The 22649-nt window shown below is 39.3% G+C and overlaps 1 protein-coding gene across 13 annotated transcripts in view; it reads right to left on the bottom strand.

Moving 5' to 3' along the window:
* Window positions 1-1856: 1856 nt before the first annotated feature.
* CDIN1 (CDAN1 interacting nuclease 1) overlaps window positions 1857-22649 on the bottom strand; it is a 261023-nt gene continuing 240230 nt past the window's right edge. For all 13 annotated transcript variants that reach the window (XM_072622894.1, XM_072622895.1, XM_072622905.1 and 10 more), the window contains one exon: window positions 1857-3429. In XM_072622894.1, coding sequence (XP_072478995.1) covers window positions 3294-3429 — 136 coding nt within the window. In that variant the 3' untranslated portion in view covers window positions 1857-3293. The remainder of the gene's footprint in view (window positions 3430-22649) is intronic.

Genomic DNA, 22649 nt, shown 5'->3' with positions numbered 1-22649 from the left:
CATTAGACCCCAAAGGAACAACTGATTTCATTCTCCAGGGCTAACTCAAGCCTTGTACCATCATTCAAAAGTCTATAGAACTTAAAAGAAAATATTTGCCTCCTGAAGTACCTACCAGTTGATTTTGCTCCTTTTTTTGACCTACTTTGGACTGCATACTTTTTATAAAAATACAGGGAAGACATGTTGTCTCCTCACTCGATGGCAAAAATCATCCTGCTTTCCAGAATTTCTCCAGTCCAAGTTTTTGGGGCAAGTTCTCTCCATCACATCCAAATATCGTATGGGTTGGACTGAGGGTCTGGCTCTATGCTTAGGCCACATGATGTGAACATTTTCAAGGTTTCATAGAGGCATTATCATGGTGTTTGTGAGAGCAGATGCTTGGCAAGTCTATATATGCCAGGGAGAACATCATTCAGTTTTATGTGCACTTCTGTTTTCTGGGTTGGTATAATTCATTAGCACATTCTGCAGAATACTCCATAAAACAGGATTTGGCCGTAATGTTAAGGTTCTAATGCCTACAGAATTATATTAAAAAAAATGCAGTCATTGCTTTTACTCTAAGTTGGTGTTTACATTCGATAAACTGAGAAAAATGCACAAACGAATATTTTGCAATTAAGTTTTCATTTGTCTGGAGGGAGGCATTTCCCTCTCTCCCTCTTCTTTCCTTCCTTCCTTTCTTTTGTCTTCTCTCTCCTTCCTTCTTTACTCTCTCTCTATCCCTCCCTCCCTCCCTTTCTTCCTTCTCTCTTTCCCTCCCTCCTTCCCTGGGTCTCCCTATTTTGTCCAGGCTGGAAGTTCATATTTTCCTGTGGGACTGAGTTTGGACGCCCAAGAGACCTTATCCCACGGGAGGTCTGAAATGATCTCAAGTGATTGCCAATCTCTTTTTCTTTGGTAGCACAGAATACAAGCATACGCCACTGCCCTTCAATCATTTTGTCCTTTCTAAGGTTTAAAAGTATCGGGTGAAACAATTCCCATTTTTTTTCCATGAGGAAAATGGTCAGCAAAAATTACCAGTAAAATTACTACAAGAGGTCTGATTTCTAGCAGTCTCCTTTCTATGGCAGATGTACAAAATTTTAAAAGTTCCTTCATCCAGAGGAGAGTGAGGCTTTGGTTGAAAACATCAATACCACCACACAACCTCTTTAATGTCAGAGCACCAGGTAGGAGAAGAAATACGAAATGTAAGGCCAGGCTTATTTATTTGTGCACCTTTATCATAAATTTGTTTAATGTAAAACAAACAAATCTTCGACTACGGCTAACAGGATTTTCAGCATCTCTTCAGATAAATTTAACTTATTCCTAAAAAAGAAAATTTAGCTCTAGTGAATGAATCTCATAAACAGTGTCATCTATCATCCATCTATCTATCTATATCCTATCTATGTTTTGTAGACAGTGTGGCTTAAAACATTATATATTAAAGCTGGGGTTCTGAATATTTTGGGACCATGGATCATGGGTAATCTAGTGAAGTGTATGAACTCCTTCTCAACAGTAATGTTTTTAAATGCATAAAATAAACTACACAGGATTACAAAGGAAACCACTTAACTGGAAATACAGTTATCAAAACATCAAAAAAAACCTCCCAAATTCACAGATTGCAGCTTAAGGACCTTTGCATTAGAGAAAGAAGTTTGGGTCTGAAATTTTTTATTTTGCCTTTTTGAAACAATCAAACAAATCTTACTGTCATGTCTTTTCCTTTCTTTTCTTGGTCTTTCTTTCTCAATACAGTTCACAATAATCTGAAGACTTCCACCAGAAGGGTAAAAGGGAAAACCGGAGTTAATCTTGGAAAAAGGCAAGGAATGGAAATGAGTTCCAGGCAGTTGCAAAAGTAACATTTTAATTAATATTTTCAAAGCAACATATTTACAAGAATGGCTCTGCTTAGAAATTAATCTGTCATCATGGGAATTGGTACACCTTGACTACTCACTGAGGCTACAGTTGTAACTGGATGGTCTTGATTTTCTAAATAAGAGGGTTATAATTCATTTTTTGGTATTTTGCTTGTAGAATGAAACCTGCTCTACAAGGTACCTAATTAAAAGAAGAAAACAGTAGGGCAGACCAGGGAAGAGTGTCCTTTCCTCTCTTAAGTGATGACATCTAAAAATAATACGCAGACATATAACGATTTTTTGGTTTGGTTTTTTTCTTGTGTGATCGTCTATCCATTTCATCCTCAGCTCAAAATGTCTAATTCTTACAAGACAACTTCCGTAGTACAATTGTGGGGACTGTAATAAGGTTTTAAAAAATTTATATAGAACTACAAATAGGTTGTTATGCTTATTAAGGCAGACAGAGGCAAGTAGAAAGAGGGCAGAATTTGGTTTTTATTTTTATTCTCATAAGCACTGGACAACATATTTGTTTTCCCTCAGGATATTTTGAGAAAATCTTTTGACAGAGCCCCTAATTGGATCTAAGTCGCTTCCCTTCCAAAGTCAATCTCTCATATCAGTGTCATGTAGATGCACTGTCATTGTGGTGCTGAAAAATACATTTGAAATTGATCACCATAAACACTTTTGATGTTCAGATGTTCCTGTAAAAAAGAGGAAATTCACATAAAATGTTGCTCACATCTTGGCTGAATGCCACTCAAGTCAGGAAACTCTGTTCAGAGTGGACAATGTAGCCTCTCAGTATAGCCCTCACCTTGTACCCTGTGCCACCTGATGACAATGGACTGTTTTAATTAACAGTGAAATCATATTTTCATACATCATTTGTTAGCTTTTTCAGTGGAGGAGGGGAAAGAAGTTCTCCTTTTGAACTTCATCTGCCCTTTACCTTAATAAAATACTGGTTATCTATATGCATATTGGAAGAGAAAAGGAGAAGGGAGAGAAAATGAATGGAAACTTTGAAAAAAAAATAATAATGGGGCTGATTCTGCAACCAGGAGGAGAATTGAAAATCACACCTTTCAGCCTACACATTTTTTCTTTTGTTCTACAGGCAAGGAGAAACCATCCGGAAGGAAGAAAGATTATGACTATCTATAAACCAACTGTTTGACAGAGACAGAAATGCTGATAATGAGTGGGTTATGTCTGTAGTTCTTGGCTGCTCACATCAACAAGGGATGAAACAAAACAGAAACTCTTGATATTTGTCTGAAGACGTACTGGTGTGACCAAGGGCAGCAAGAGTTCAGCTGAAGTTCAGGGCAGATGTTGCCAGCAGTTTATACTTTGGGAAAGTCAAATTGCTTCCGGATTCACCACTTCCTCCCCACGTCATTTCCAGGATGATCAGGGCTGGGCTATGCTCTGGCCTAGGGTGACAAGGTCGGTGGGGAAGCAGTCTTTGAGTAAGATGCCTCTTTCTCGGTTACAATCCAGCTCCTCAATGAATCCATACCAATAGATCACTAATCCAGGACCAAATCTGTATGAAAGAGAGAGAGAGACACACACACACAGACACAGTGGAGGGAGAGAGAGAGAGAGAGAGAGAGAGAGAGAGAGAGAGAGAGAGAGAGAGAGAGAGAGAGAGAGAGAGAGAGAATATGAATTTTAAATAGTTATGTACTACCTAGAGAAAGAAAATTCATCACAGATTAATGAGAGCTGCACCTGCAAGGTCCATCCCAGTCCATTTTCATACAAAGGCCCAGTGAGCATTAGTGATTTGTCCAAGGTCACACAGCAATTTAAAAAATTCTTAACAGAGTACCTCTGGGGGCTACAGTGTTTTATTTTTAAGATTCTTCTTAGAAATCCTATTTGGATTTAGTTATTGAACTTCCACAAAGCCAGGTGGCACAGTGGATAGAGTATGTTGTCGAGTTGTTTCAGTTGTATCTGACACTTCTTGACCTCATTTGGGATTTTCTTAGATATGCTGGAGTGCTCTGTCATTTCTTCCTTCAGCTCGTTTTGTAAATGATGAACTGAGGCTAAGTGACTTGCCCAGGGTCACACAGCTAGTAAGTATCTGAGGCTGGATTTGAACTCATGAAGATAGGTCTTCTTGATTCGAAGCTCAGTGCTCTATCCACTGCCTGTGGATAGAGAATATGGGAGCTGTTCAAATCTGGCCTTAGGCACTTTACTAATCTCTGCCTGTCTGTTTCCACATCTATAAAATGGGGATAATAAGAGTACCGACCTCACAAGGTGTTTGTGAGGATAAATTGAGATATTTGTAAAGTGCTTTGCAAACCTTAAAGTTATTATATAAGCTACTTACATTCTATAAATTTTATTACATTTTAAAATTAAATTATTAAATTATCTTAGCTACCTAAAACTTAAAGCCACTATAAAAGTGCTAGCTATTCTAATTATTAATATTATTAAGGTGATCTCAACCATCAATGTTTTAGATTTATTTAGATTTTTACCTTTTTCCCTTAGAAATCTAAAACATTTAATGTATGCTGTCACTTGTTCTTAACTACATTTCAGAAAGTTAGATGTAAGTGAAGTACACATTTAAGAGATGGGGAAACTAAGGTCTAGAATTTTATTCAAATCCACAAGCACTTATTAAGTACTTGATATGTTCAAAGTCACGGGTGACTGGTGCTGGAAATATAAATAGAAACCTGGCAAATAGCCCCTGCCCCAAGCAGGTTACATCTTCTGGCTTCATGTCACTAATCTGGGGTTTTACAGCAAGATGTCAACATAGGCAAATTTTTGTTTTCCAAAACAAATTTTTTTTTAAAGTATTTCGTTGTATTCTTTCATAAAGGAAAAAAAGAACTCTGAGATGTTTTTTAAATAATAAAAAAGGTAGAAATATTCTTAGTTCTCCCAATGACTTTACTGTCCATATGGATAAAAGTCCCTCCTCCAATTCTTCCAGACTCTAAGATGTTTAAATGGTATCAGAACCTCACCTTTCAACAATTCATTCCAGCCCAGTAGTAAAGTGAGGCAGAGAATAGCTGGATTTGGAGTTGGAGGAAATTTACTTTGAATTCTGGCTCTGATACTACATGTGTGACCTTGGGTAAGTCATTTCATTTCTTTCGGCATCAGTTTCTCTATCTGTAAAATGAGGTTGGATTAGATGGCTTCTAAGGGAGTCTCCATCTATAAATCAGTGATCAAAATAGAATTGGATAATATGTTCTAATCAAGAAAATAAGGACTTAGTCCAAGCAACCTGGTGGTTAAGTGTAGAGACAAACTTTTCTAATGGAACTTTCCACTTTCAATGTTTCCAAAAAGTGTCTTAGGAATGCCTCCAACATTGTTAACACTGACTGATCTCCACCGGGCCAACTCAGGAAGTAGTCTCAGAGACTTCTACCGTCAGGAAGTTCAGACCTTTAGGCTGGGTTCATAAAGATGAAATCTCGATCAATCACTGTATACATAGATATGTTTTGCACATCAGTTTCACGTTTTTCCTACAGAGAGTGCTTAATTACAGGGCAGCACTACTTTTGGTGTAGTGTTGCAGGAATTTTACAGTGAAATCATAAATTATGAATGTTGGGTTAGTAAAAGGATGTCTAAAAACAGAACCGCTTTCTGTCATCTACATTAACAGCAGGCTGAACAATGTTCGGCCAAAAAGCTTTTTTATTCTTTGATTTATTATATGCTATAGTGAACTTGCCAAAAATAACAGTACAGGATGAGCTGTTAGATACTGTATGTACGGGACCAAGTTCAATAGAATGTCATGTAACAGTTTATTTGGGACTCACATCATTAGGGTGGCCAAGTTTTCTTGAAGGCAAATTAAGACTTTTAAAGGTTCTTTCAACTCATATGGGGCAGAACTACAATGGAAATGTTCTGACGGGGCAAGTTAGCGGCTGAGGTCTTTCTATAGCACCTTTTAAAACTCTTTAAAACCAGAAATTTTAGGATACCAAGTCTCATTGTTTTTCTGAATTTAAAAAAAGGTGTATGGCGAGGTATTCTACTTGAACCTAAAACTTTCTTTATACTACATGGGTCTGTCCCATATAAGGAGTCTCTTCTGAGGTCAGTGGAAAACTTAGCCCAGTGCCACAGAAAGGAATGAAGCCTGAGAAAAAGTAGCTACAAACAAGGATACACACTGCTGAAGACAGGTAGTCTAAATGCTTTGCCTCATTCGGTTGAATGTTGCCAGGATACATGGTGTTTGGTACCTGGTGCTCTACAAAGGGTTACATAACCAGGACAATAAATAATTTCTGAGTTTCCTAAATGTAAGGAAAAACTTCCCAATGCTGAGAGCTATTGAAAAGTGGAATGGCCTGCCTTGGGAAGTAGTGGGGTGCCCGACTCTAGAGGTCTCCAAAGCAGAGCCTCTATGATGACTTGTCATGTGAGTTCTAGTGGAGATTCTTTTTGGGTTATGGATTATACTAGACAATCATCAAGGTCCCTTGCAATTCTGACATCCTTTAACTGTGAAAACTCCAACGTGGTCACGAAGGATACAAGGGCACAAAACTTCTGAAAAACTATTAATCCACTTTTCATTTTTGAGACACGATCTCAGGTTCTTCTATTCAACAGGCCTAACATTAGCTCAGAAGAGTCACCGGTTTATAATGCAGCCATTCTGGAGACCGTCATGTTCCTCAGTAAGGCACTAATATTTTCACAAAGGGGAAAAATGTGTTCCAGCCAGTCACCACAAAGAACAAAGAATATATGGGAATCGTAAACAGCAAGCCCAGTATTTTAAAAGATTTAATAAAACAAAAACACACATCGCCACAATTCAGAGAGCAAGTACACCATGCACTCTCTGTGAACTAACGTGTCATAAGCTACAGAACATGAAATGGTTCTTCAATGGAAACACAATGTCTAGCCCCACCCCAAACCCTTCCAAACCAGGATAATCATTAAACATGCTACCCCATCCTCTTATTTTTTTAAAACATTAAAGAGCTTGCATCACTTGTGAGGCAAAACAGAAATCACACCTTTAAAAAGCTTTGCACCAACTATGAAGTGTATTTCAACTTAAAAGAATAATAATAACCCTAACATTAGTGATAAAGATAGCGACTGGACCTGCGATTTCTTTGGTGCTGGGTCAGGTAACTCCCTCTGCAAAAATGTAAAGTCACTTTCTCTGAAATTGGTCTAGTCTGAGAATTGCTAGGGACACTCAGAGATTACATGACTTGCTCTAATACTCCCTTTATGTGGAAGAGGAGGGGGACTTGAACTCAGTTCTCCTTGGCTTCAGCACTAGCTTTCTATCTATTACACCAAGCGGCCTCTCTATCCACAGAGAGATAATGAGATTTTTGAATTGAAACATTATCTCGTCTAACCCTTAGACATTATAGGTATGAAAATGGAGGCCAGAGATGTTAAGGGAGTTAAATGCTTAACCAGGTGGCAAAGTGTGGCAATAGACTTTTTAAAACAACTTTCTATTCCTACAATTTCCCGTGTCCCAGTGGCAAAGGCAGTTGGAGGACTGAAATCTTCTGACTATCGGGGTGAGGCATTTCTGAGTTTGCGCCAAGCTCCCAAGAATCAGAGGAGGCTCTCTGTAATTTTGCAGCCACACACCTAATTCTGGAAAGGTCACTTGTAATGAGCAGCTTTGTATAGTTAACTCTGTTCTGTAAGCTAGGAGGAAGGGCCTACTTTGTGGAGAATATAAAAAGGCACATGATGCTCCAGCTGTAGTGTGTCGCCCCCCCAACCCCCTTCTCTGCCTCTGTCTTTCTCTCTCTCATATATCTATACATCTACTTATATCTCTATATCTATCTACCTACCTATCTATCAATCAATATTTCAGACAAGTCTCAAATAGGTATGGAGTTAGAGAGATAGAAAAGCAGTCTCTAGCAAGAATCCCAAGGGTGGAAGACAGTGAATTTATCCCCCTGAATGCCTGTTACTCTTACAGCAGTAGGCAAGACTGAAAAGACCAGGGAGACATATTCAACCTTCTTTGTTGATTAAAAAAAGAATGAAAGCAAACAGTGATGTTTGTAAGGAAACTGAGACCCAGCAATAGAGTGAATGAGGAAAACAACCTTGTACTTATGGAACATCAGTGTTTCCCAACAGTGTAGGGATGATCTGTACTTCTACTGAGTATAGATAACACAAGAACTGATGACACTACAAATGCTTCAAGAGCAGCTAAGGAGATCAAAGTTCTAAAATGGAATTTGCAGATTCTTGTTTATCTGAGACTGTGATATAAATGTCTTCTGAATGAGTTATCTCACTTGCCAGGAAGGTGCCCGCAACTCACTAAAAACAACAAATAAAACTCTCTCCCCCTCCCTCTCCTTCTCCTTCTCCTCTCCCTCTCTTGGAAAAAGGTGAGGTGAAAGTTAACAGTAACGTTAGCCTGGGAAAGTGAAAAGCCTCCATCATGAAATGTCATGTACACAATTAATAACTCAAAGTCTTTGAGTTCTTTGAGCTCCTAGGCACTTTTGTTTTAAACTGGAGCCGAAAGAAATTTGATTAAAGAGTCCAAAGTGTCTGGTGCTTCCTCTCATTTCTTTTTCCTTGTCTGAGGGAAACAAATGCAGCCAAAAGTTCCACTTTGGCTAATTGTGGTCTCTGTCTCGGTGGGATTCTTTTGAGCAGAGCAGTCAGGGATAAAGACATTGTGACATTCCTGGAATGTTCTGGAATCTGCTCTGGACAACTAAACACCTGTCCATGGGCCATGAAAATCAGATTTGATTCTGAATGCGAAAGGGTCCACAAAGCAAGGTTAGGTTTATTTTGCAGTAACATGGGAACAAGGTGGTTCTTTCTGAGAGGGAGGCTCCAAGCTCTGCAGAGCCAGAGACAAGGAACAAGGATTAGGGGATGTAAGGACAATTCAAACAATTTCCCCACGTAACATGGAAAAAAACTGTTCATTACTCATTGACCTCTGTAGCCACATCTGCAAAAATAAATAATGACAGAAATAGACACTTAGGGGATGGGATCAAGACTTACTAAGCGACTACTTTGTGCCAGCGGCAAGGAGAGCCAGTGGATAGAGTGCTGGGAATGGAGAAAGAAAGACCTGAGTTAAAATTTGGCCTGAGACACTTACTAGCTGTGTGACCCTGGGCAAGTCACTTAACCCTGTTTGCTTCAATTTCCTCATCTCCCAAATGAGCTGGAGAAGGAAATGGCAAGTCACTCAATTATTTTTGCTAAGAAAACCACAAATGAGTCACAAAAAGTTGGACACAAGGGAAAACGACTGAATAACACTACGTACCAGGCACTGTACTAAGTGTTTTATAAATACCTCATTTGATCAACCAATGTATAAGTAACAGTTCACCTACCCTGGATTCAGCTCCATGGCAAGCTCACTTACCAGGAACACAGCTCACAATAAATAAATAAGCAAAGAAAAGCCTCTCAGGAGGCAAAACCCTTCACAAAGTCCACGCACACATTTGGCCATGATATTCAGCCATGTCCATAAGTCTTTTTGCTTAGAGGCCACTCCTCTTATTCTACATACACTTCTAAGCACTTGTTGTGTATTGAGCACTATAAGACAGCAAGGGAAAATGTAGAAGAACTAGGAAAAGCACACATGAAAACAAGAAGCACATTGGCCTGGGGTCACATGCGGTAACCCTACATTCCTCAAAAGGCCATCAGTGCCTTATTGCATTACAGTTTCATTAAATCCAACAAGCATTTATTGCACGCTGACTGAATGCAAGATAGGATTGAAAGATTAAAAAAAATGACCACTCCCCACCCTCAAGGAACTTTATATAGCACAGAAATCCCAGCACAAATTCATAACGATGATCCCAAGCCCACAAGAAAAGGTTAAGTTAAGTGCACCTTGTTTAAGAACGAAAGAAGTGACGTAGTATAGGAAGATTTCCATCCCAAATGGTTAAATTATTATTTTTTAAAAAGTTGTACTTTAAATTCTCAGCTGTTCAGCACGATACATTCCCTAAGAGTTCCAGATAGATGAGATTTTTCTAATATATGAGAGGCAGTGCAGTTTCGTTTATGGAGAGCTGGATTAGGGGGCAGGAAGGCCTAGCCTGATACAGACTGGTTCTGTGACCAGACTCGTAGATATGGGCCATGCATCCCCCAAAATCTGTGCTACAAGCAAGGTACATCACTCAATTCAAGCTTTTTCTCTACTCAAGTCCACATAATCTGAGGGTGAGGGGCCTACACATTGGGCTCAGAACCTCAGAAAAGGTCCCTTAACATTTTATTAGTTATAATATAAACAAATTTACCTTCATTTCCCTCCTGGTCCATATAAATGGAACTACTATTATTTTATGACTCCTTGAAAGGATAAATGAGAAGTTAGTATTCCCTCCATTTAACAAATTAGGAGATCTGAGGCCCAGAGGAATGAAGGGACATACACAAGCTAATATATTATGTCATTCAATGGTCCATTAGTCCACAAAGAATCAGCTTCAGGAATAGGAAGTCAGCAGGCTTCATACTGGAGTAGTTTATTATGTATCTATTCCATGTAGGAATATTATTATTGTGAGAAAGTTTTTTTTTTGGAAAGGCAATTTGAATTTCAAGCCAAAGGAATATATATGATTAAATGTGAGGGAACAGGTTTATGCCACTTGGAAAACAGGTAGCGAGAGCTGAAGTTTAGGAATTACTGGATGAAGATAAGAGGAATTATTTTTTACCGGGAAAGAGTTCAAAAATTATGGAGGGAAATCTAAACATTAGGGAAAGAGTAAATCCAGAGCTCTGCTGTAACCTGGTTGTACAAATGGTAACAAACAGATGGGAGAAGCTAAAGATGTGGACTATTCCCCCTTCCCCCATAATATGATTCTTAGGGTCCAAAAGCCCAGTCATTGCTCTGAAAATATTTCAGGCGTCTTCACGTCATAAGAATGTCACATTCATTTTCTTTGCCCGTGAATTCTCTACAGATGATTCCCTAAACAGTATTTCTTTTGTTTCAATTCAGAAAGGGTCATATTTTCTTTTTGGCAACCCAACCTCAAAGAGCAGGTGACTCATTTACTCAGACAGGGAGTTCACACAGAGGAGACATGGTATCATAGAAAAAACGTTGGGTTCAGGGACTCAGAAGACTTGGACTCAAGTACTCACTCTTTCACTGACAACATACATGACGTTGACCCAGTCATTTCACTTTCTCTGAACCGCAGCATCCCTATCGACAAAATGGGGATAAAATTTGCACTACCCATTTATAGGGCTACTTTGAGGATGGCCTTTGTAAACCTTGAAGCACTACACAAATTCCTGTACACTATTAAATAAATGGGCCTATTTAAATGGAAGCAGGCTGTCGAGAAGCCCATTGAAATGAGACAAGAGAGATTATTTACTATTTTGCCATGATGAGAATTGATGCTGGCTTCAGAAAAAGTCTAAAGAGCCCTTATGATGTACTTACTAAGTTCTGCTGTATAAATCCAGCTGGTGCCAATAAGATGCGATTTTTTTAATTGCTGGATTTGGAGTTGGATAGGAATGAATTTTCAACTTTTGTTTCCTGCGAACAGGTGACCTTATTCAATAACAATATAAAAAATTTGTTGGAGTCCTATCAGTAGAATTGGAATTTCTCAGGGTTTCTCATTTTTAACATCATAACAATGAGTAGTTATTATTAAACTATAGAAAAAGTCATTTTAATGCAGAAATTTAATAGCAGGCTAGTGATATGAAATTTCTATTTGAAATCCATTGAAAAAGAGGAAGATAATGAGGTAACAAAACCAATAGCAATAATAATTAATCAGTATGATGATAAGAGGTATTGCTGGATAAAGGAGAGAGAGCAAGTCTCACATAAGGGAAGACCATCTTTGACACATGGACTGTAATGCCCAGACAGGGCAGGTCACTTAACCCCCTCAATGACCTAGGCAACTCTCTAAGACTTTAAGTTGCAGATCAGGGGTTGATAGGCTTTAGGGGAGGGAATTTTCTCACTGGGAGTTCTTTATACCAAAAAAAAAGGTGGGATTTACTTAGTTTGAGATTTGCAGAGAGCTTTGACACAAATATCATTTTACAAAGGAGGAAACTGAGGCACAGAGAGGTGGTGTCACTTGTTCAGGAGGTCTTCCTAACTCTAAATCCAACACTCAGTTGACTTCCCAATGGGTTCTCTCAATTACTAAGCCAACAATAAACTCAGCCCCCAGGGTAGGTGGGGAGGGAGGAGGAGGAGTAAAGAGCTATCTGAAAAAAACTGGAACATCTGTGTGGGGTCTGGGTTAACTTCTAAAGATGTGTGCAGGCATGTGGCTTTGGGGAGTCGATTATATCCCCATCAAAAAGCCTTGCATGTGGTTTTTATGAAGAATGCATTTTCAAACACACAGCTCAGGAGAAGCGCACAACATGCTGTAATTGTTTTAAAATAAACTTTTACATCGTTTATTTAGTTTTAATCTGTTTGTTGTAGATTGACTATATACTTGTTAATCACTGCTGTATGTGTTCCAGGACAGAGCTGTAAATAACTCTTCCATCCAAGAGTCCCCTACTAAAATGTGTTTGCCCATGTTTACATGTAAAGTACGTATATCTAAGCCCATATGCAAATGCATATAAAATAACAATATATTCGCAATTCTCATCATAATAATAACAAGCACTATAAAATTCTGGCACTATGGTCAATTTAATTCTAGATATGATGTATTCTGTCTCCTGGAATCTGCAAATAAAAAAGTAAAATATCTTGGTTGGCTAGGTTAGCCTTTATGCTTGGTTTGTGTTTCCAAATGGAAAAATCTGAAGAACTCTATTTATAAGTATAAATTCTTAGAGCCTGGGTATTGAAAGATATGCATATGTATGTTTATTTCTAAATGCATCTTAAACACACGCATCTATACATTCATATAGATATATGTTTTATATATAAACCTAATACTAAAGAATACTCAATCCCTGCCCTGGTCCTTTATCATAGTGTGGAGGTGACTGTGGGTTTTCAAGTGCTTTACTGATAGAGTGAAAGGTCTGTTAATAATATGATGGCAATAGCTAATGTTTATATAACGCTTACTATGTGCCAGGCAAAGTGCTAAGAGCTTTAGAATTATCTCACTTGATCCTCAAGACAGCCCTGGGAGGTAGATGGTATTATTATTGCCATTTACAGATGAGGACAATTGAGTAAACAGAGGTGATGTGACTCGCCTAGGGTCACACAGCTAAGTGTCTGGGGCCAAATTTGAACTCAGGTTTTCTGACTCCAGCTCCAGCACCTCATCCACCGAGTGGATATAACTGCCTAGGTAGGTTGTACCAGCCTGAAAGGTTTTGCTTATGTGACTGGTAGTGAACTTGATGTTTCTTGTTTGAGGGCCAAGTTCACAGAGGCACATTAGCTAAAGATTGGTCACCAGGTAATACATTTGTATTTTAAACTACAGTCACTCAAGAAGTCCTACTACTAAGGCACAGAAAGGTAGTGTGACCTGCCTCAGCAGAGGGAGAACGTGCACTGATGAGATAGATTGTGAAGCCTTGAAGTCTATCTGTTGATCAGTGAGCCTGCAGAAACCTTGGCAGGAAATTAGTAGGAAGGAAAGCAAATAGATGTTAACAGGTCTGCTTATGTTTCTAAAGTCTTATCATCCGGGACTGTGGAATCATCATAGTTGGATTCAATATCTGGGTACCTGATTTACTATTTGAAGAAGTAGAAGAAAGGATTTGAAAAGGTGACATTGGGAAGAGTGGCTGGTTGGATGAGGTATGTTTGGACAGAAGGAATCCAAAGTGACACAATTTTGAAAATACTGAAGGATTCACTTTTCATCCTCTTGGAAGAGGAGGATACTAAAGCATTACCAAAGCCACATGTGGCCTTCTAGTTCCTCGAGTATGGCCTGTGGACTGAGTCCAACTTTTATAGAACAAATTCTTTTATTAAGGGGTCTTGTTTGGTGGCCTAAAGGCCACAAGTGGCTCTCTAGGTCCTCAAATGCGCCCCTTTGACAGAACCCAAACTTCACAGAACAAATAGCCTTAATAAAAGGATTTGTTCTGTAAAACTTGGACTCAGTCAAAGGGTCACAGCCAAGGACCTAAAAGAGGTCACATGTGGTCTGGGGACACTCGTGTTCCCCCCCCCCCCATCTAAGCCAATCAAGGTTTGTTAGTTTGGGTTTTCACTTTTGGCCTGAACCTTTGGTTTCAGATTGAGAAACTGTGTTTTTAGACAGTTTTCTCCAAATATGAGAGGTTAAGTAGGTCATTCATGGCCACAGAGGTAGAAGCTCAATCCAAGTCTTACTAACTCCAAGAGAAAGGAAGAGGCAGGCTTTTGGCCAGTTTCAGTAGCAGATCATCATCACACAATTAACGGAAAGGTATAGAGAAAACAAGGTCCTGTTGTTTGTTAGTGCTGATTTGGTAGAGCAAAAACTTGAAAAAGGTATGCTATCAAAAAGGTAACCACCATGACTAGTTAAGATGATGTGAGATTCTCTGAAAGATCATACCACAGAGATAGTTTCATTAAAGAACCTTCGGCTAACAATATCAAGCAAGACGTAAAACACACCAAGATATGCTCACCAGAGGTATAAAGGATGTCAGGATTCAAATTAAGAAGAATTCCTAATAGATAGTAAAGTCATCCAGATTCTCCTGACTGTATATGACATTGAGTTCCCTGCATCAAGTCCCCAGATTTCACAGGGCCTATTCAATGAGATCAAAAGGAATGGCCTAACACAAGAAAATACAAATAGATAAAGGGATGTCTATTGCCCAGATAATAAGGTGCATTTGCATGGCGATTCCTTTGGGCTTATCTAGTGGTACAAAGGCATCACAGATGGGTAACACATAGGAGGAGGAAGATGAGAAGAGTGGGCTTGATAATTTTTGGAAAACTGCACATGACTTTCAGCAATCCTAGGCTGTTTCCTGACATAAATGACCCCTCCCCACCAATACAGATATTCTCCTGGTAACTATATGTCTGTGACTTATGAATAACACGATGGCCAAAGAATCAAATCTATAGATGCCTCATAGGGTAACAGAGAGACAAATGGTGGGTGCAAGTTGGCCATAACGTATTACCATGGATGTGCACAGGGAATAGTAAATGTAAAAGTTATCCCTTAAGAAATGTGTGATTGGTAAAGAAAATGAACTAGGTAATGGATTCAAAGTAAAAGACAGCAAGTCCCCAGAATCTTGCATTAATGTCCCCTGAATGTCAAAAGGTTATGGTAGAAATGACCAGACTTGCAGCGCTATGGCTTACTTTTGGGGACATACACTATTGAGACAAACTCAATTTTCTTGTTTCTAAAAGTTCAGATCTATTTTTCTTCCTTTCCAGTGTTTTTATACACAATTCCTTTGCATGCCTTTCTTTGCATTCCCAAAGCTTAGTATAGTAAATGCCTTAGTCTGACACCTAGTAGGTCCTTAAAAAATACATAATAGATAGCTGAATGACATCTACTCTGTGATCCAGCCATACTGTCCTACTTGCCATTCCACATACACAACAGTCCGTTTCCACTTCTGTCTTTCCAATGAATGTCTACCGTGCCTGGAATGTACTTCTTCACTTCCACCTCTTGGGATCCTTAAATCCCTTCTTTGATACAGCTCAAGCACATGAATTCCTTTGGATCCTTCCTCCCTCCCCCACTAGCTCCGCCTTCTAGCATCCTCTCTTCCCGAAGTACTTTGTATTGACTTTTTATATATTATGAATATACGTATAGACACGTACATATCCATGCTTGCATGCATGTACACATAAACATGCTTGAGCACACCAAAGTCTCCCCCGTTCACTAGAATATAAACTCCCTAAGGGTAGGGATTATTTCACTCTTGCCACATCTCCAGTACATATCACAGATGCATGACTGATTCATTGCTTTTCCAAGATTTCCCACTACACTGCCTGAAAAACCAACATAGGGAAAAAGGTACTTTTTTGAAATGTAGTTGAAAAGGATCCTCATTTGTAATTCCTGGGCTACCTTCTCTGAGGTTACCCAGAGTTCAATTAGGAGCTCTTTTCAAGGCATAAAGAGATTTATGGTTGTTGGACATATGCAAGTCGGGTGAAAATAAAAAATCATTGGAATTTTTATCTTTGGCAAAGTCAGATGACTAAAGGGATTACGGCTGATACATGTCTGGGCTATAAATCTATCACTAACCTAAGTGGGACATGGTGCCACAGGTATGTCAGCTCCCAACTTGTTCTAAATGGTGCAATAAATATTTCTCCTTTCTCAGAATAAACATTTCATTAGATGCAAAATCTCTTCAGTTAGTCAACCCGGTCCAAGAACAGAAGTCACTAATTCAAAAGATCCATGAAAGCAAACGTTGGATTGGGGTGTGGGGGAAGAGACTAGAGGCAGGAAAAGGGTTAGGAAGTCAGGAAGTAGGTGATAAAAATATTACTTTGTGTTCACTTGGCTTTTAAGAAAAAATGAAAATCTAAGGTTTTCTCACTTTGCTTTGAAACAATAGTCAAGATGTGGAAAATGTGGGCAAATATTCCTCGGGCTCAGTTTTGAATTGAAAAAGAAATTCTCAGGGAACTGTTGTCAGGAGACCTATCAATCAGCAAATGTAAGGTGATTCTAGAAGTGAGAAGGTACGCCATCAAGGAATGGGTGCCAAGTTGAAACCTTTTGAAGATGGAATCCTTGGAAGCTTTGCCGGTGTGCTTTCCAGGATGATATGGTATAAATTAAGTGGAGTGTTAAAAACGTGGTTACTTCTAGGAGCAGTCCTGGTGAAAGCGGCACCATGGATTGGCTGGCCTGAGTGTGCAAAGGGACATAAGACCTGAGGGGCCAATCACAAGGTACGGGCCACTCTAGCCCTCTTGGAGTACAATCATCACTTAGGTAAGCCTATGTTTACGGTAGTCTTTATCTAAGAGATAAGGTTATAAAAACATCCATCAGAATGAGGTACTGTTTTTGGCCACATCTCAGCAGGTTCATCTGTTTTATTTCTTCCTCTCCTTCCAAATACCTTAAGGTGTTTAAGATGACAGAAGAGATACTAAAGAGAACTTTATTTGTGTATGACACATTAAAAAAACAACCTCAACAAACAAATGCTCTTAGATGTGTCTTTCATGAACCACATGTGCTAACTATTCTGTTCCATGATGGAGCACGATTTTCTCTTCTGAGCTATCTGACCTAAATTTATTTTTTCAGGCATACTGAAAAAATACAAGTGCAAATGAAATTGTTTCTAAGGCAGTTCCCATGCGTGATTCTTGTTGGGAGTCTGTGTGTCTTCTAGAATAATTAACGAGGCCTTTTAAGTCACATGGATATTAAATTCTGAGTTTTTAAAGACCTTACGCTAAATTGCACATTAGAGTTGGAAGAAGAGGCTTCTGAATGAAGTCTAGAATTTAAGACAGTGAAAAGGCCTTCTCAGGAACAGAGAATTAAGGAAAATGAGACTAAGTTGATTCCTCGGATTCTAAGAATTAAGGAAGGAGATACAGCACTGAGTTCAGTGATAACCAACATTTATCTCCATTTACTTATTCAAAAACACTCATTTTAATACTTGTTTTCTTTTGAGATCCAAAATGGCCTAAGGCTCATTCTTCAAGCTCCAGGAGTGATAACTTAGCTCTGCGCTCCTGAAATTGCTTATTTGATGCAGTAAGTTATCCAAACACTCCACTCAAAATGAGCCAGTGCATAATAAATGTAACAGTGCAGTGTTAAACAAATTCCAATACTGGCACGTTAGAAACAGGTTCAACTCATTTTCAAGTACCTTCAAGTGTCTCAGCTGACAGATACTAAAAATAAAACCAGTTAGTTTCCTAGCACCCTGAGGACCTTTTGAGATAGGTAGGTGTCCCTCAGGAAGCTCTCTATTAGGTGATATTATTCGATTTTTTCTTTTAAGAATTTTACATTATAAGAATGACTTGTTTGGCTACAAGGACTATTAAAATATTAGCACTGTCATGTCTTAAAAGACATTGTATTTACTTCACTGTGCAAAGTTGTACTCTACTGTAAAATATTAAGGTATTTCAAGGCTATTTCTTTTAAATTTCTATATCTCTCAATGTCTACACAATGCCTTATCTACTTCATTGGATAATTGCTTAACAAATGTTTGTTGAGTTCGGATCTCCTAAACATGTGATGGGTCCTTGCTACTCTAAACTAGCCCAGGAAACAATTCAAGTTAAAAAAAAAAATTAAACCCTAAATTTGGTTATCAATATGCTAACTGACATATCATTCTCCCCTCTTTGTTTCTCAGTTTCTCTAACTTGTAAAGCAGGTACAAATCTGATTGTTCTGGTGATGATGACAAAAGGATTAATAAAAAAAAGTGAGGTATAAAGCCCGTCTCTTAACATTACTGGTCTCATTATATAAATCCACAATTGACATAAACTTCCGCTAGACTGTAGAATCTAATCTGAGAGGATGGGAGTTATTTTCTATTTCTATATCTTTCCATGAATGTGTCCATTTGTAGCAGCAGGGTTGGAAATGTGCCCAACAGGACAGAGTAAATATGGTACTAGTGATGAAGAATTAAGTGAAGAAAGCCATTTGCTAAGGGAATCCTGAACAAACTATGGAAAACGTGATGAAGAATCTGAGTTCCCAGGCAAATGCTTTCTGGAGGAAAGAGGTGGGCAAAGGGCATCGGGTATTTCCATTGCTGCCCTTTCAAGGAAGCCTGGTAGGCTTCATGGGCGAGCAGAGAAACATGCTTTCTCAGTTAAAGTCAAGGGAGAACCCTGGTGAGCGCCAGTGATTTTGCGCATAATCTTCATTTTGTTTAAGCATAGGTTCCTGTATTTAATGACAAGTTAATATGGTGCATGTTTTTGCTTTTTAGGCCCTAGGTCATAAACCTAAGAAAGGCTATGCGCACAGACATAATTCAGGGCAATGAAGTGAGGTTTCATTATACCATCTTAAAAGCATTTCCTGTTAGATCGAAAGCATTTTGAAGACTCTTGCCAAGTGTAATAGTTCATGTTTCTAATAGATGGTTCCAGCATTCAAAAAGGGAGAGAGACCTGAATATTTTAAAACGAATATTTACACACTCTGGCAAGAAGAAGCTAGGAAGGCTCTGACCCTGTGACGGCATTAACTGTTGCCATGTAGAGACCACCTGTCAAACATGAAGACTGAAAACCTGGGGCTGGGGAGGATTGGGGAACTGAAGCTGGACTCTCTAAAAGTCGATGCACAACAGGACGTCGGTATAGTAATCATTACCAAAGGCTGCCTTTATAGAAAGGTGACCAAGTCTCATTTTCCTGGGTATAATGAAGCAGGTGTTCACACTGGGCACCAGAAAGGAGGGAGGTCATGTGGTGAAATGGGAAGAATACTGCAAGTCAGAGGACTTGATGGGTCTGCAGATCTACTTCCTAGTTGTGTGACCTTGGGCAAGTCTCTCTCAGTTTCCCTATTTGCAAAATTTAGAGATTAGAGTAAATAACCTCTGAGGTACCTTCTAATACTAAATCTATGATCCTAATTGAAGAAGATTTTAAGAAATTCAAGGCTGAAGGTCATTTTTTTTTAATGGTAAAAATAAGCCAGGAATCTGAAAGGGTTGGAATGAACAAGCAGGATGGACTAACAGCACAATGAATCTCTGTACTTCACTCAACGATTTCTTCTATCTTTGAAAAGAATCTGAGAAGATGAGGATCCTGCCCTCTCTGCACCCATTGGGACACCAAGAAGACCGGTAGAACAGTGCACCTGGTGTCCTGAAACAACAGGGTGCATGAGCATGGAGCACATTCATATCTACCCAACATAAAGAGTCCTGTAAGAAGGTAACACTCCCTATAAGCCACGGCTCAAATATTCCAGATCAAGACACTCTGCATTTAGGGAAATAAAAGTCATTGGAGCTATAAATCTTTGTGGAAGGTCAAAAAATCCACAGTAACATAAAGAAACAGATAATACATACATATACACACATATATAGGTATATATATAAGCCTATATATGTATAAATAGGTTTATGAATATATAGAAACATATGCATGTATATATATGTATGTGTGTCTATATGTATGGATGGATATGTGCATGTGTGTGGGCTCTAACTGCTGTCAATATAGATATATCCCTCCCCCAACAGCATTTGTCAGTATCGGTGATTTTGACGTAGGAAACTTGATAGGGATGTTTTCAGCAATTGTAGCTCATCAATTTATCTCTAACTTACGTTCTCAGAGAACTGGAGGATTGGGATGGGGTAGACTGAGAGGTTCTCTGACTTGAACGTGATCATACAGCTAGTAGCCATCAGAAGCAGGAGCCAAACTCTTTTCCAGTGACTGGAAAATACTCTGAAATTTCTAATCTGAGGCAGTTGCCTGAGATTTCCTATGGCTTCACAGTCAGTGTGTATAAGAGGAAGGATCTGAACCCAGGTCTTCCTGATTCCCAGGCCTCTCCTCTTTTAAATATACTATGCTGCCTCTAAAGGAAGGGTTCTTAACTTTTTCTCCTCCTCTGGAACCTTTCTCAGAAGAATGTGTTTAAATACATAAACACATTGGGTTACAAGGAAAATGTATTATACTAAAATATATCTATCAAAATATTTTAAAAATCAAATTCACAGATTTCCACCTCCCCTCCCCTCCCAATTTATTCACGGGCCCTTTTGGAGTCTATGGCCCCCAGATGAAGAACCCTCCTTGCTTTAGAGAAAGATGAATGCTTATTTGGTGGTATGTACCCAAATGAAAGGGCCAAAAATGTCAAATGTCAGATTTTTACAAACTTCCCAATATCCCTCTGGAGGCATGTTTGCCATTCAAAAAGGACCTTTAAAACTAGACTGGAGGCTCAACTTTCCGGAGAGACTTCAGGACCAAGTGTGGGTATATAAACATTCCCAGCTCAGCCCCACAGGGGTCCTTCCATCTGTATTATTTGCAAAGCCTGTGGTCAGAAGGTGACCCTCTAACTGTTTCCGTTAGAGAGTTCCACAGCCACCTTATTTAACTTAACAGGAGTCATTAGCAAAATTTTATGAAGATAAGGACTTCCAGGAGTGAGTTCCCTTCTGATTGTTTTTCGATTAAAAGGAAGACAAAGGAAAGAAATTCTTGGAGGCCCTGCCTGGTCCTGCCCTGGGTGACTGGGGTGGTTTGGTTTCTTTCCCTTTAAAGTGATATCTCAGTGTTGAGAGGAGGGACTGAGATTATTTTAAACATTTAGTTAAGCTTATTTCTGTCTTCTTTGAAAGGAATTCCTGGCTGCAAACCGCTTCATTCTGGGTGACAGAAAACATGAGACAAGCTATTGAATGAGGTTAGGCTGAGGTCCCCTCCCTGCAGTCAAGTCAACCAGTGTTGCCATTAGGTGATTAATAGGTGTTTATTTTTAGGTCTTGAACTAACAGGCCATCCTAAGGCCAGTGCAAGATGATATCTGAGAGTACCTTGTGCTCTCTTCTGTGTGTGTGTGCGTGTGTGTGTGTGTGTGTGTGCAGCTGTCAGCGTTGCTGAAGTCCTTACTAGACAAATAAAATGTTACATGTGAGGCAAACAAAAAACCACCCAACATCGCCATACCAACATGGATTTCAAAATGTGCATGCAGCAAGCCCCCTACTGCTTTATTAGAAGCTGAGTGTTGAAAGGCAGCTAGAGGTAGGAAACAGAGGGCCAGCCTCACTGTACCCAAAAGACCTGGTTTCTAGTCCTGCCCCTGACACATACTTGCTGTGTGATCCTGGCCAATGAATTCCCTTACTGCCTCTTGCTTACCTTAAAATCTCTTACTACCCCATTTTCTCTGGTGTCAGTCCCTTCCTCATGGAGAGCTCCTTACACAGATCCAGTACAGACAAAAAAAGTCTATTATTGAACAGTAGAAACTACAAAAACTCCATCTATTATACCACATAGATATATCGTATACAGAAAATAAGCATGTATTAAGTGCTTACTCTGTGCTAGGTCCTGTGTCAGAATCACAGATGAAGAGCCGGGAGGGAGTTTAAAGGCCATCTTGTTCTACTCCTTCACTTTACAGATGAGGAAACTGAGGCACAGAGTGATGCAGTGACAACACTAGAAAGCAGTAGGGCAAACATCTGAACCCAGGTCTTTTGACTCCAAATCTAGCACCCTTTCCACTTCAATTTCCCATTCGCTGTTTGTCCTGCTTTACTTCAAAAGACTATTAGAGAAGTTACTCATTCCATCATCCCTTTCATCAGACTGATGGTGACATTTGAGATAACTAAATCATCCATGTTAGTATTATTTTACAGGTTAGCTGTGCTACAGATTCTCTCTGGATGTCTTTTAACTGGTCAGGTGGGCTTCGGTCTAGCTCTGTCAAAAGGCAAGAGGGGTTGATTAGATCATTACTTCAGGTCCCTTCTAGCTCAAAGACCCACTGATGGGACAAACGGCTTTTGGAGTCACACTTTTTCTTGCTCTACTTACTCAAACTCCTCCATCTTGTTAATGACCTTTCCCTACTTCCCATCTGTGCCCTGCACCTGAAACCCACTGGTGCAGGACTCTACATCCATGCTGGCAGAATGAAGGCAGGCCTGACACTTTGCACTTGACACTTCTGTCTTTCAAAGTAATCTGTTGGCAGGGTTTTCTACGAAAATTGGGCCAGCTCATCTTCCCCTGTT

The sequence above is a fragment of the Notamacropus eugenii genome, chromosome 7 (genome assembly GCF_028372415.1).
Source record: "Notamacropus eugenii isolate mMacEug1 chromosome 7, mMacEug1.pri_v2, whole genome shotgun sequence".
Classification (NCBI taxonomy): domain Eukaryota; kingdom Metazoa; phylum Chordata; class Mammalia; order Diprotodontia; family Macropodidae; genus Notamacropus; species Notamacropus eugenii.
Note: the sequence above shows the minus strand (reverse complement) of the source record. Positions and strands in the feature narration are given on the sequence as shown.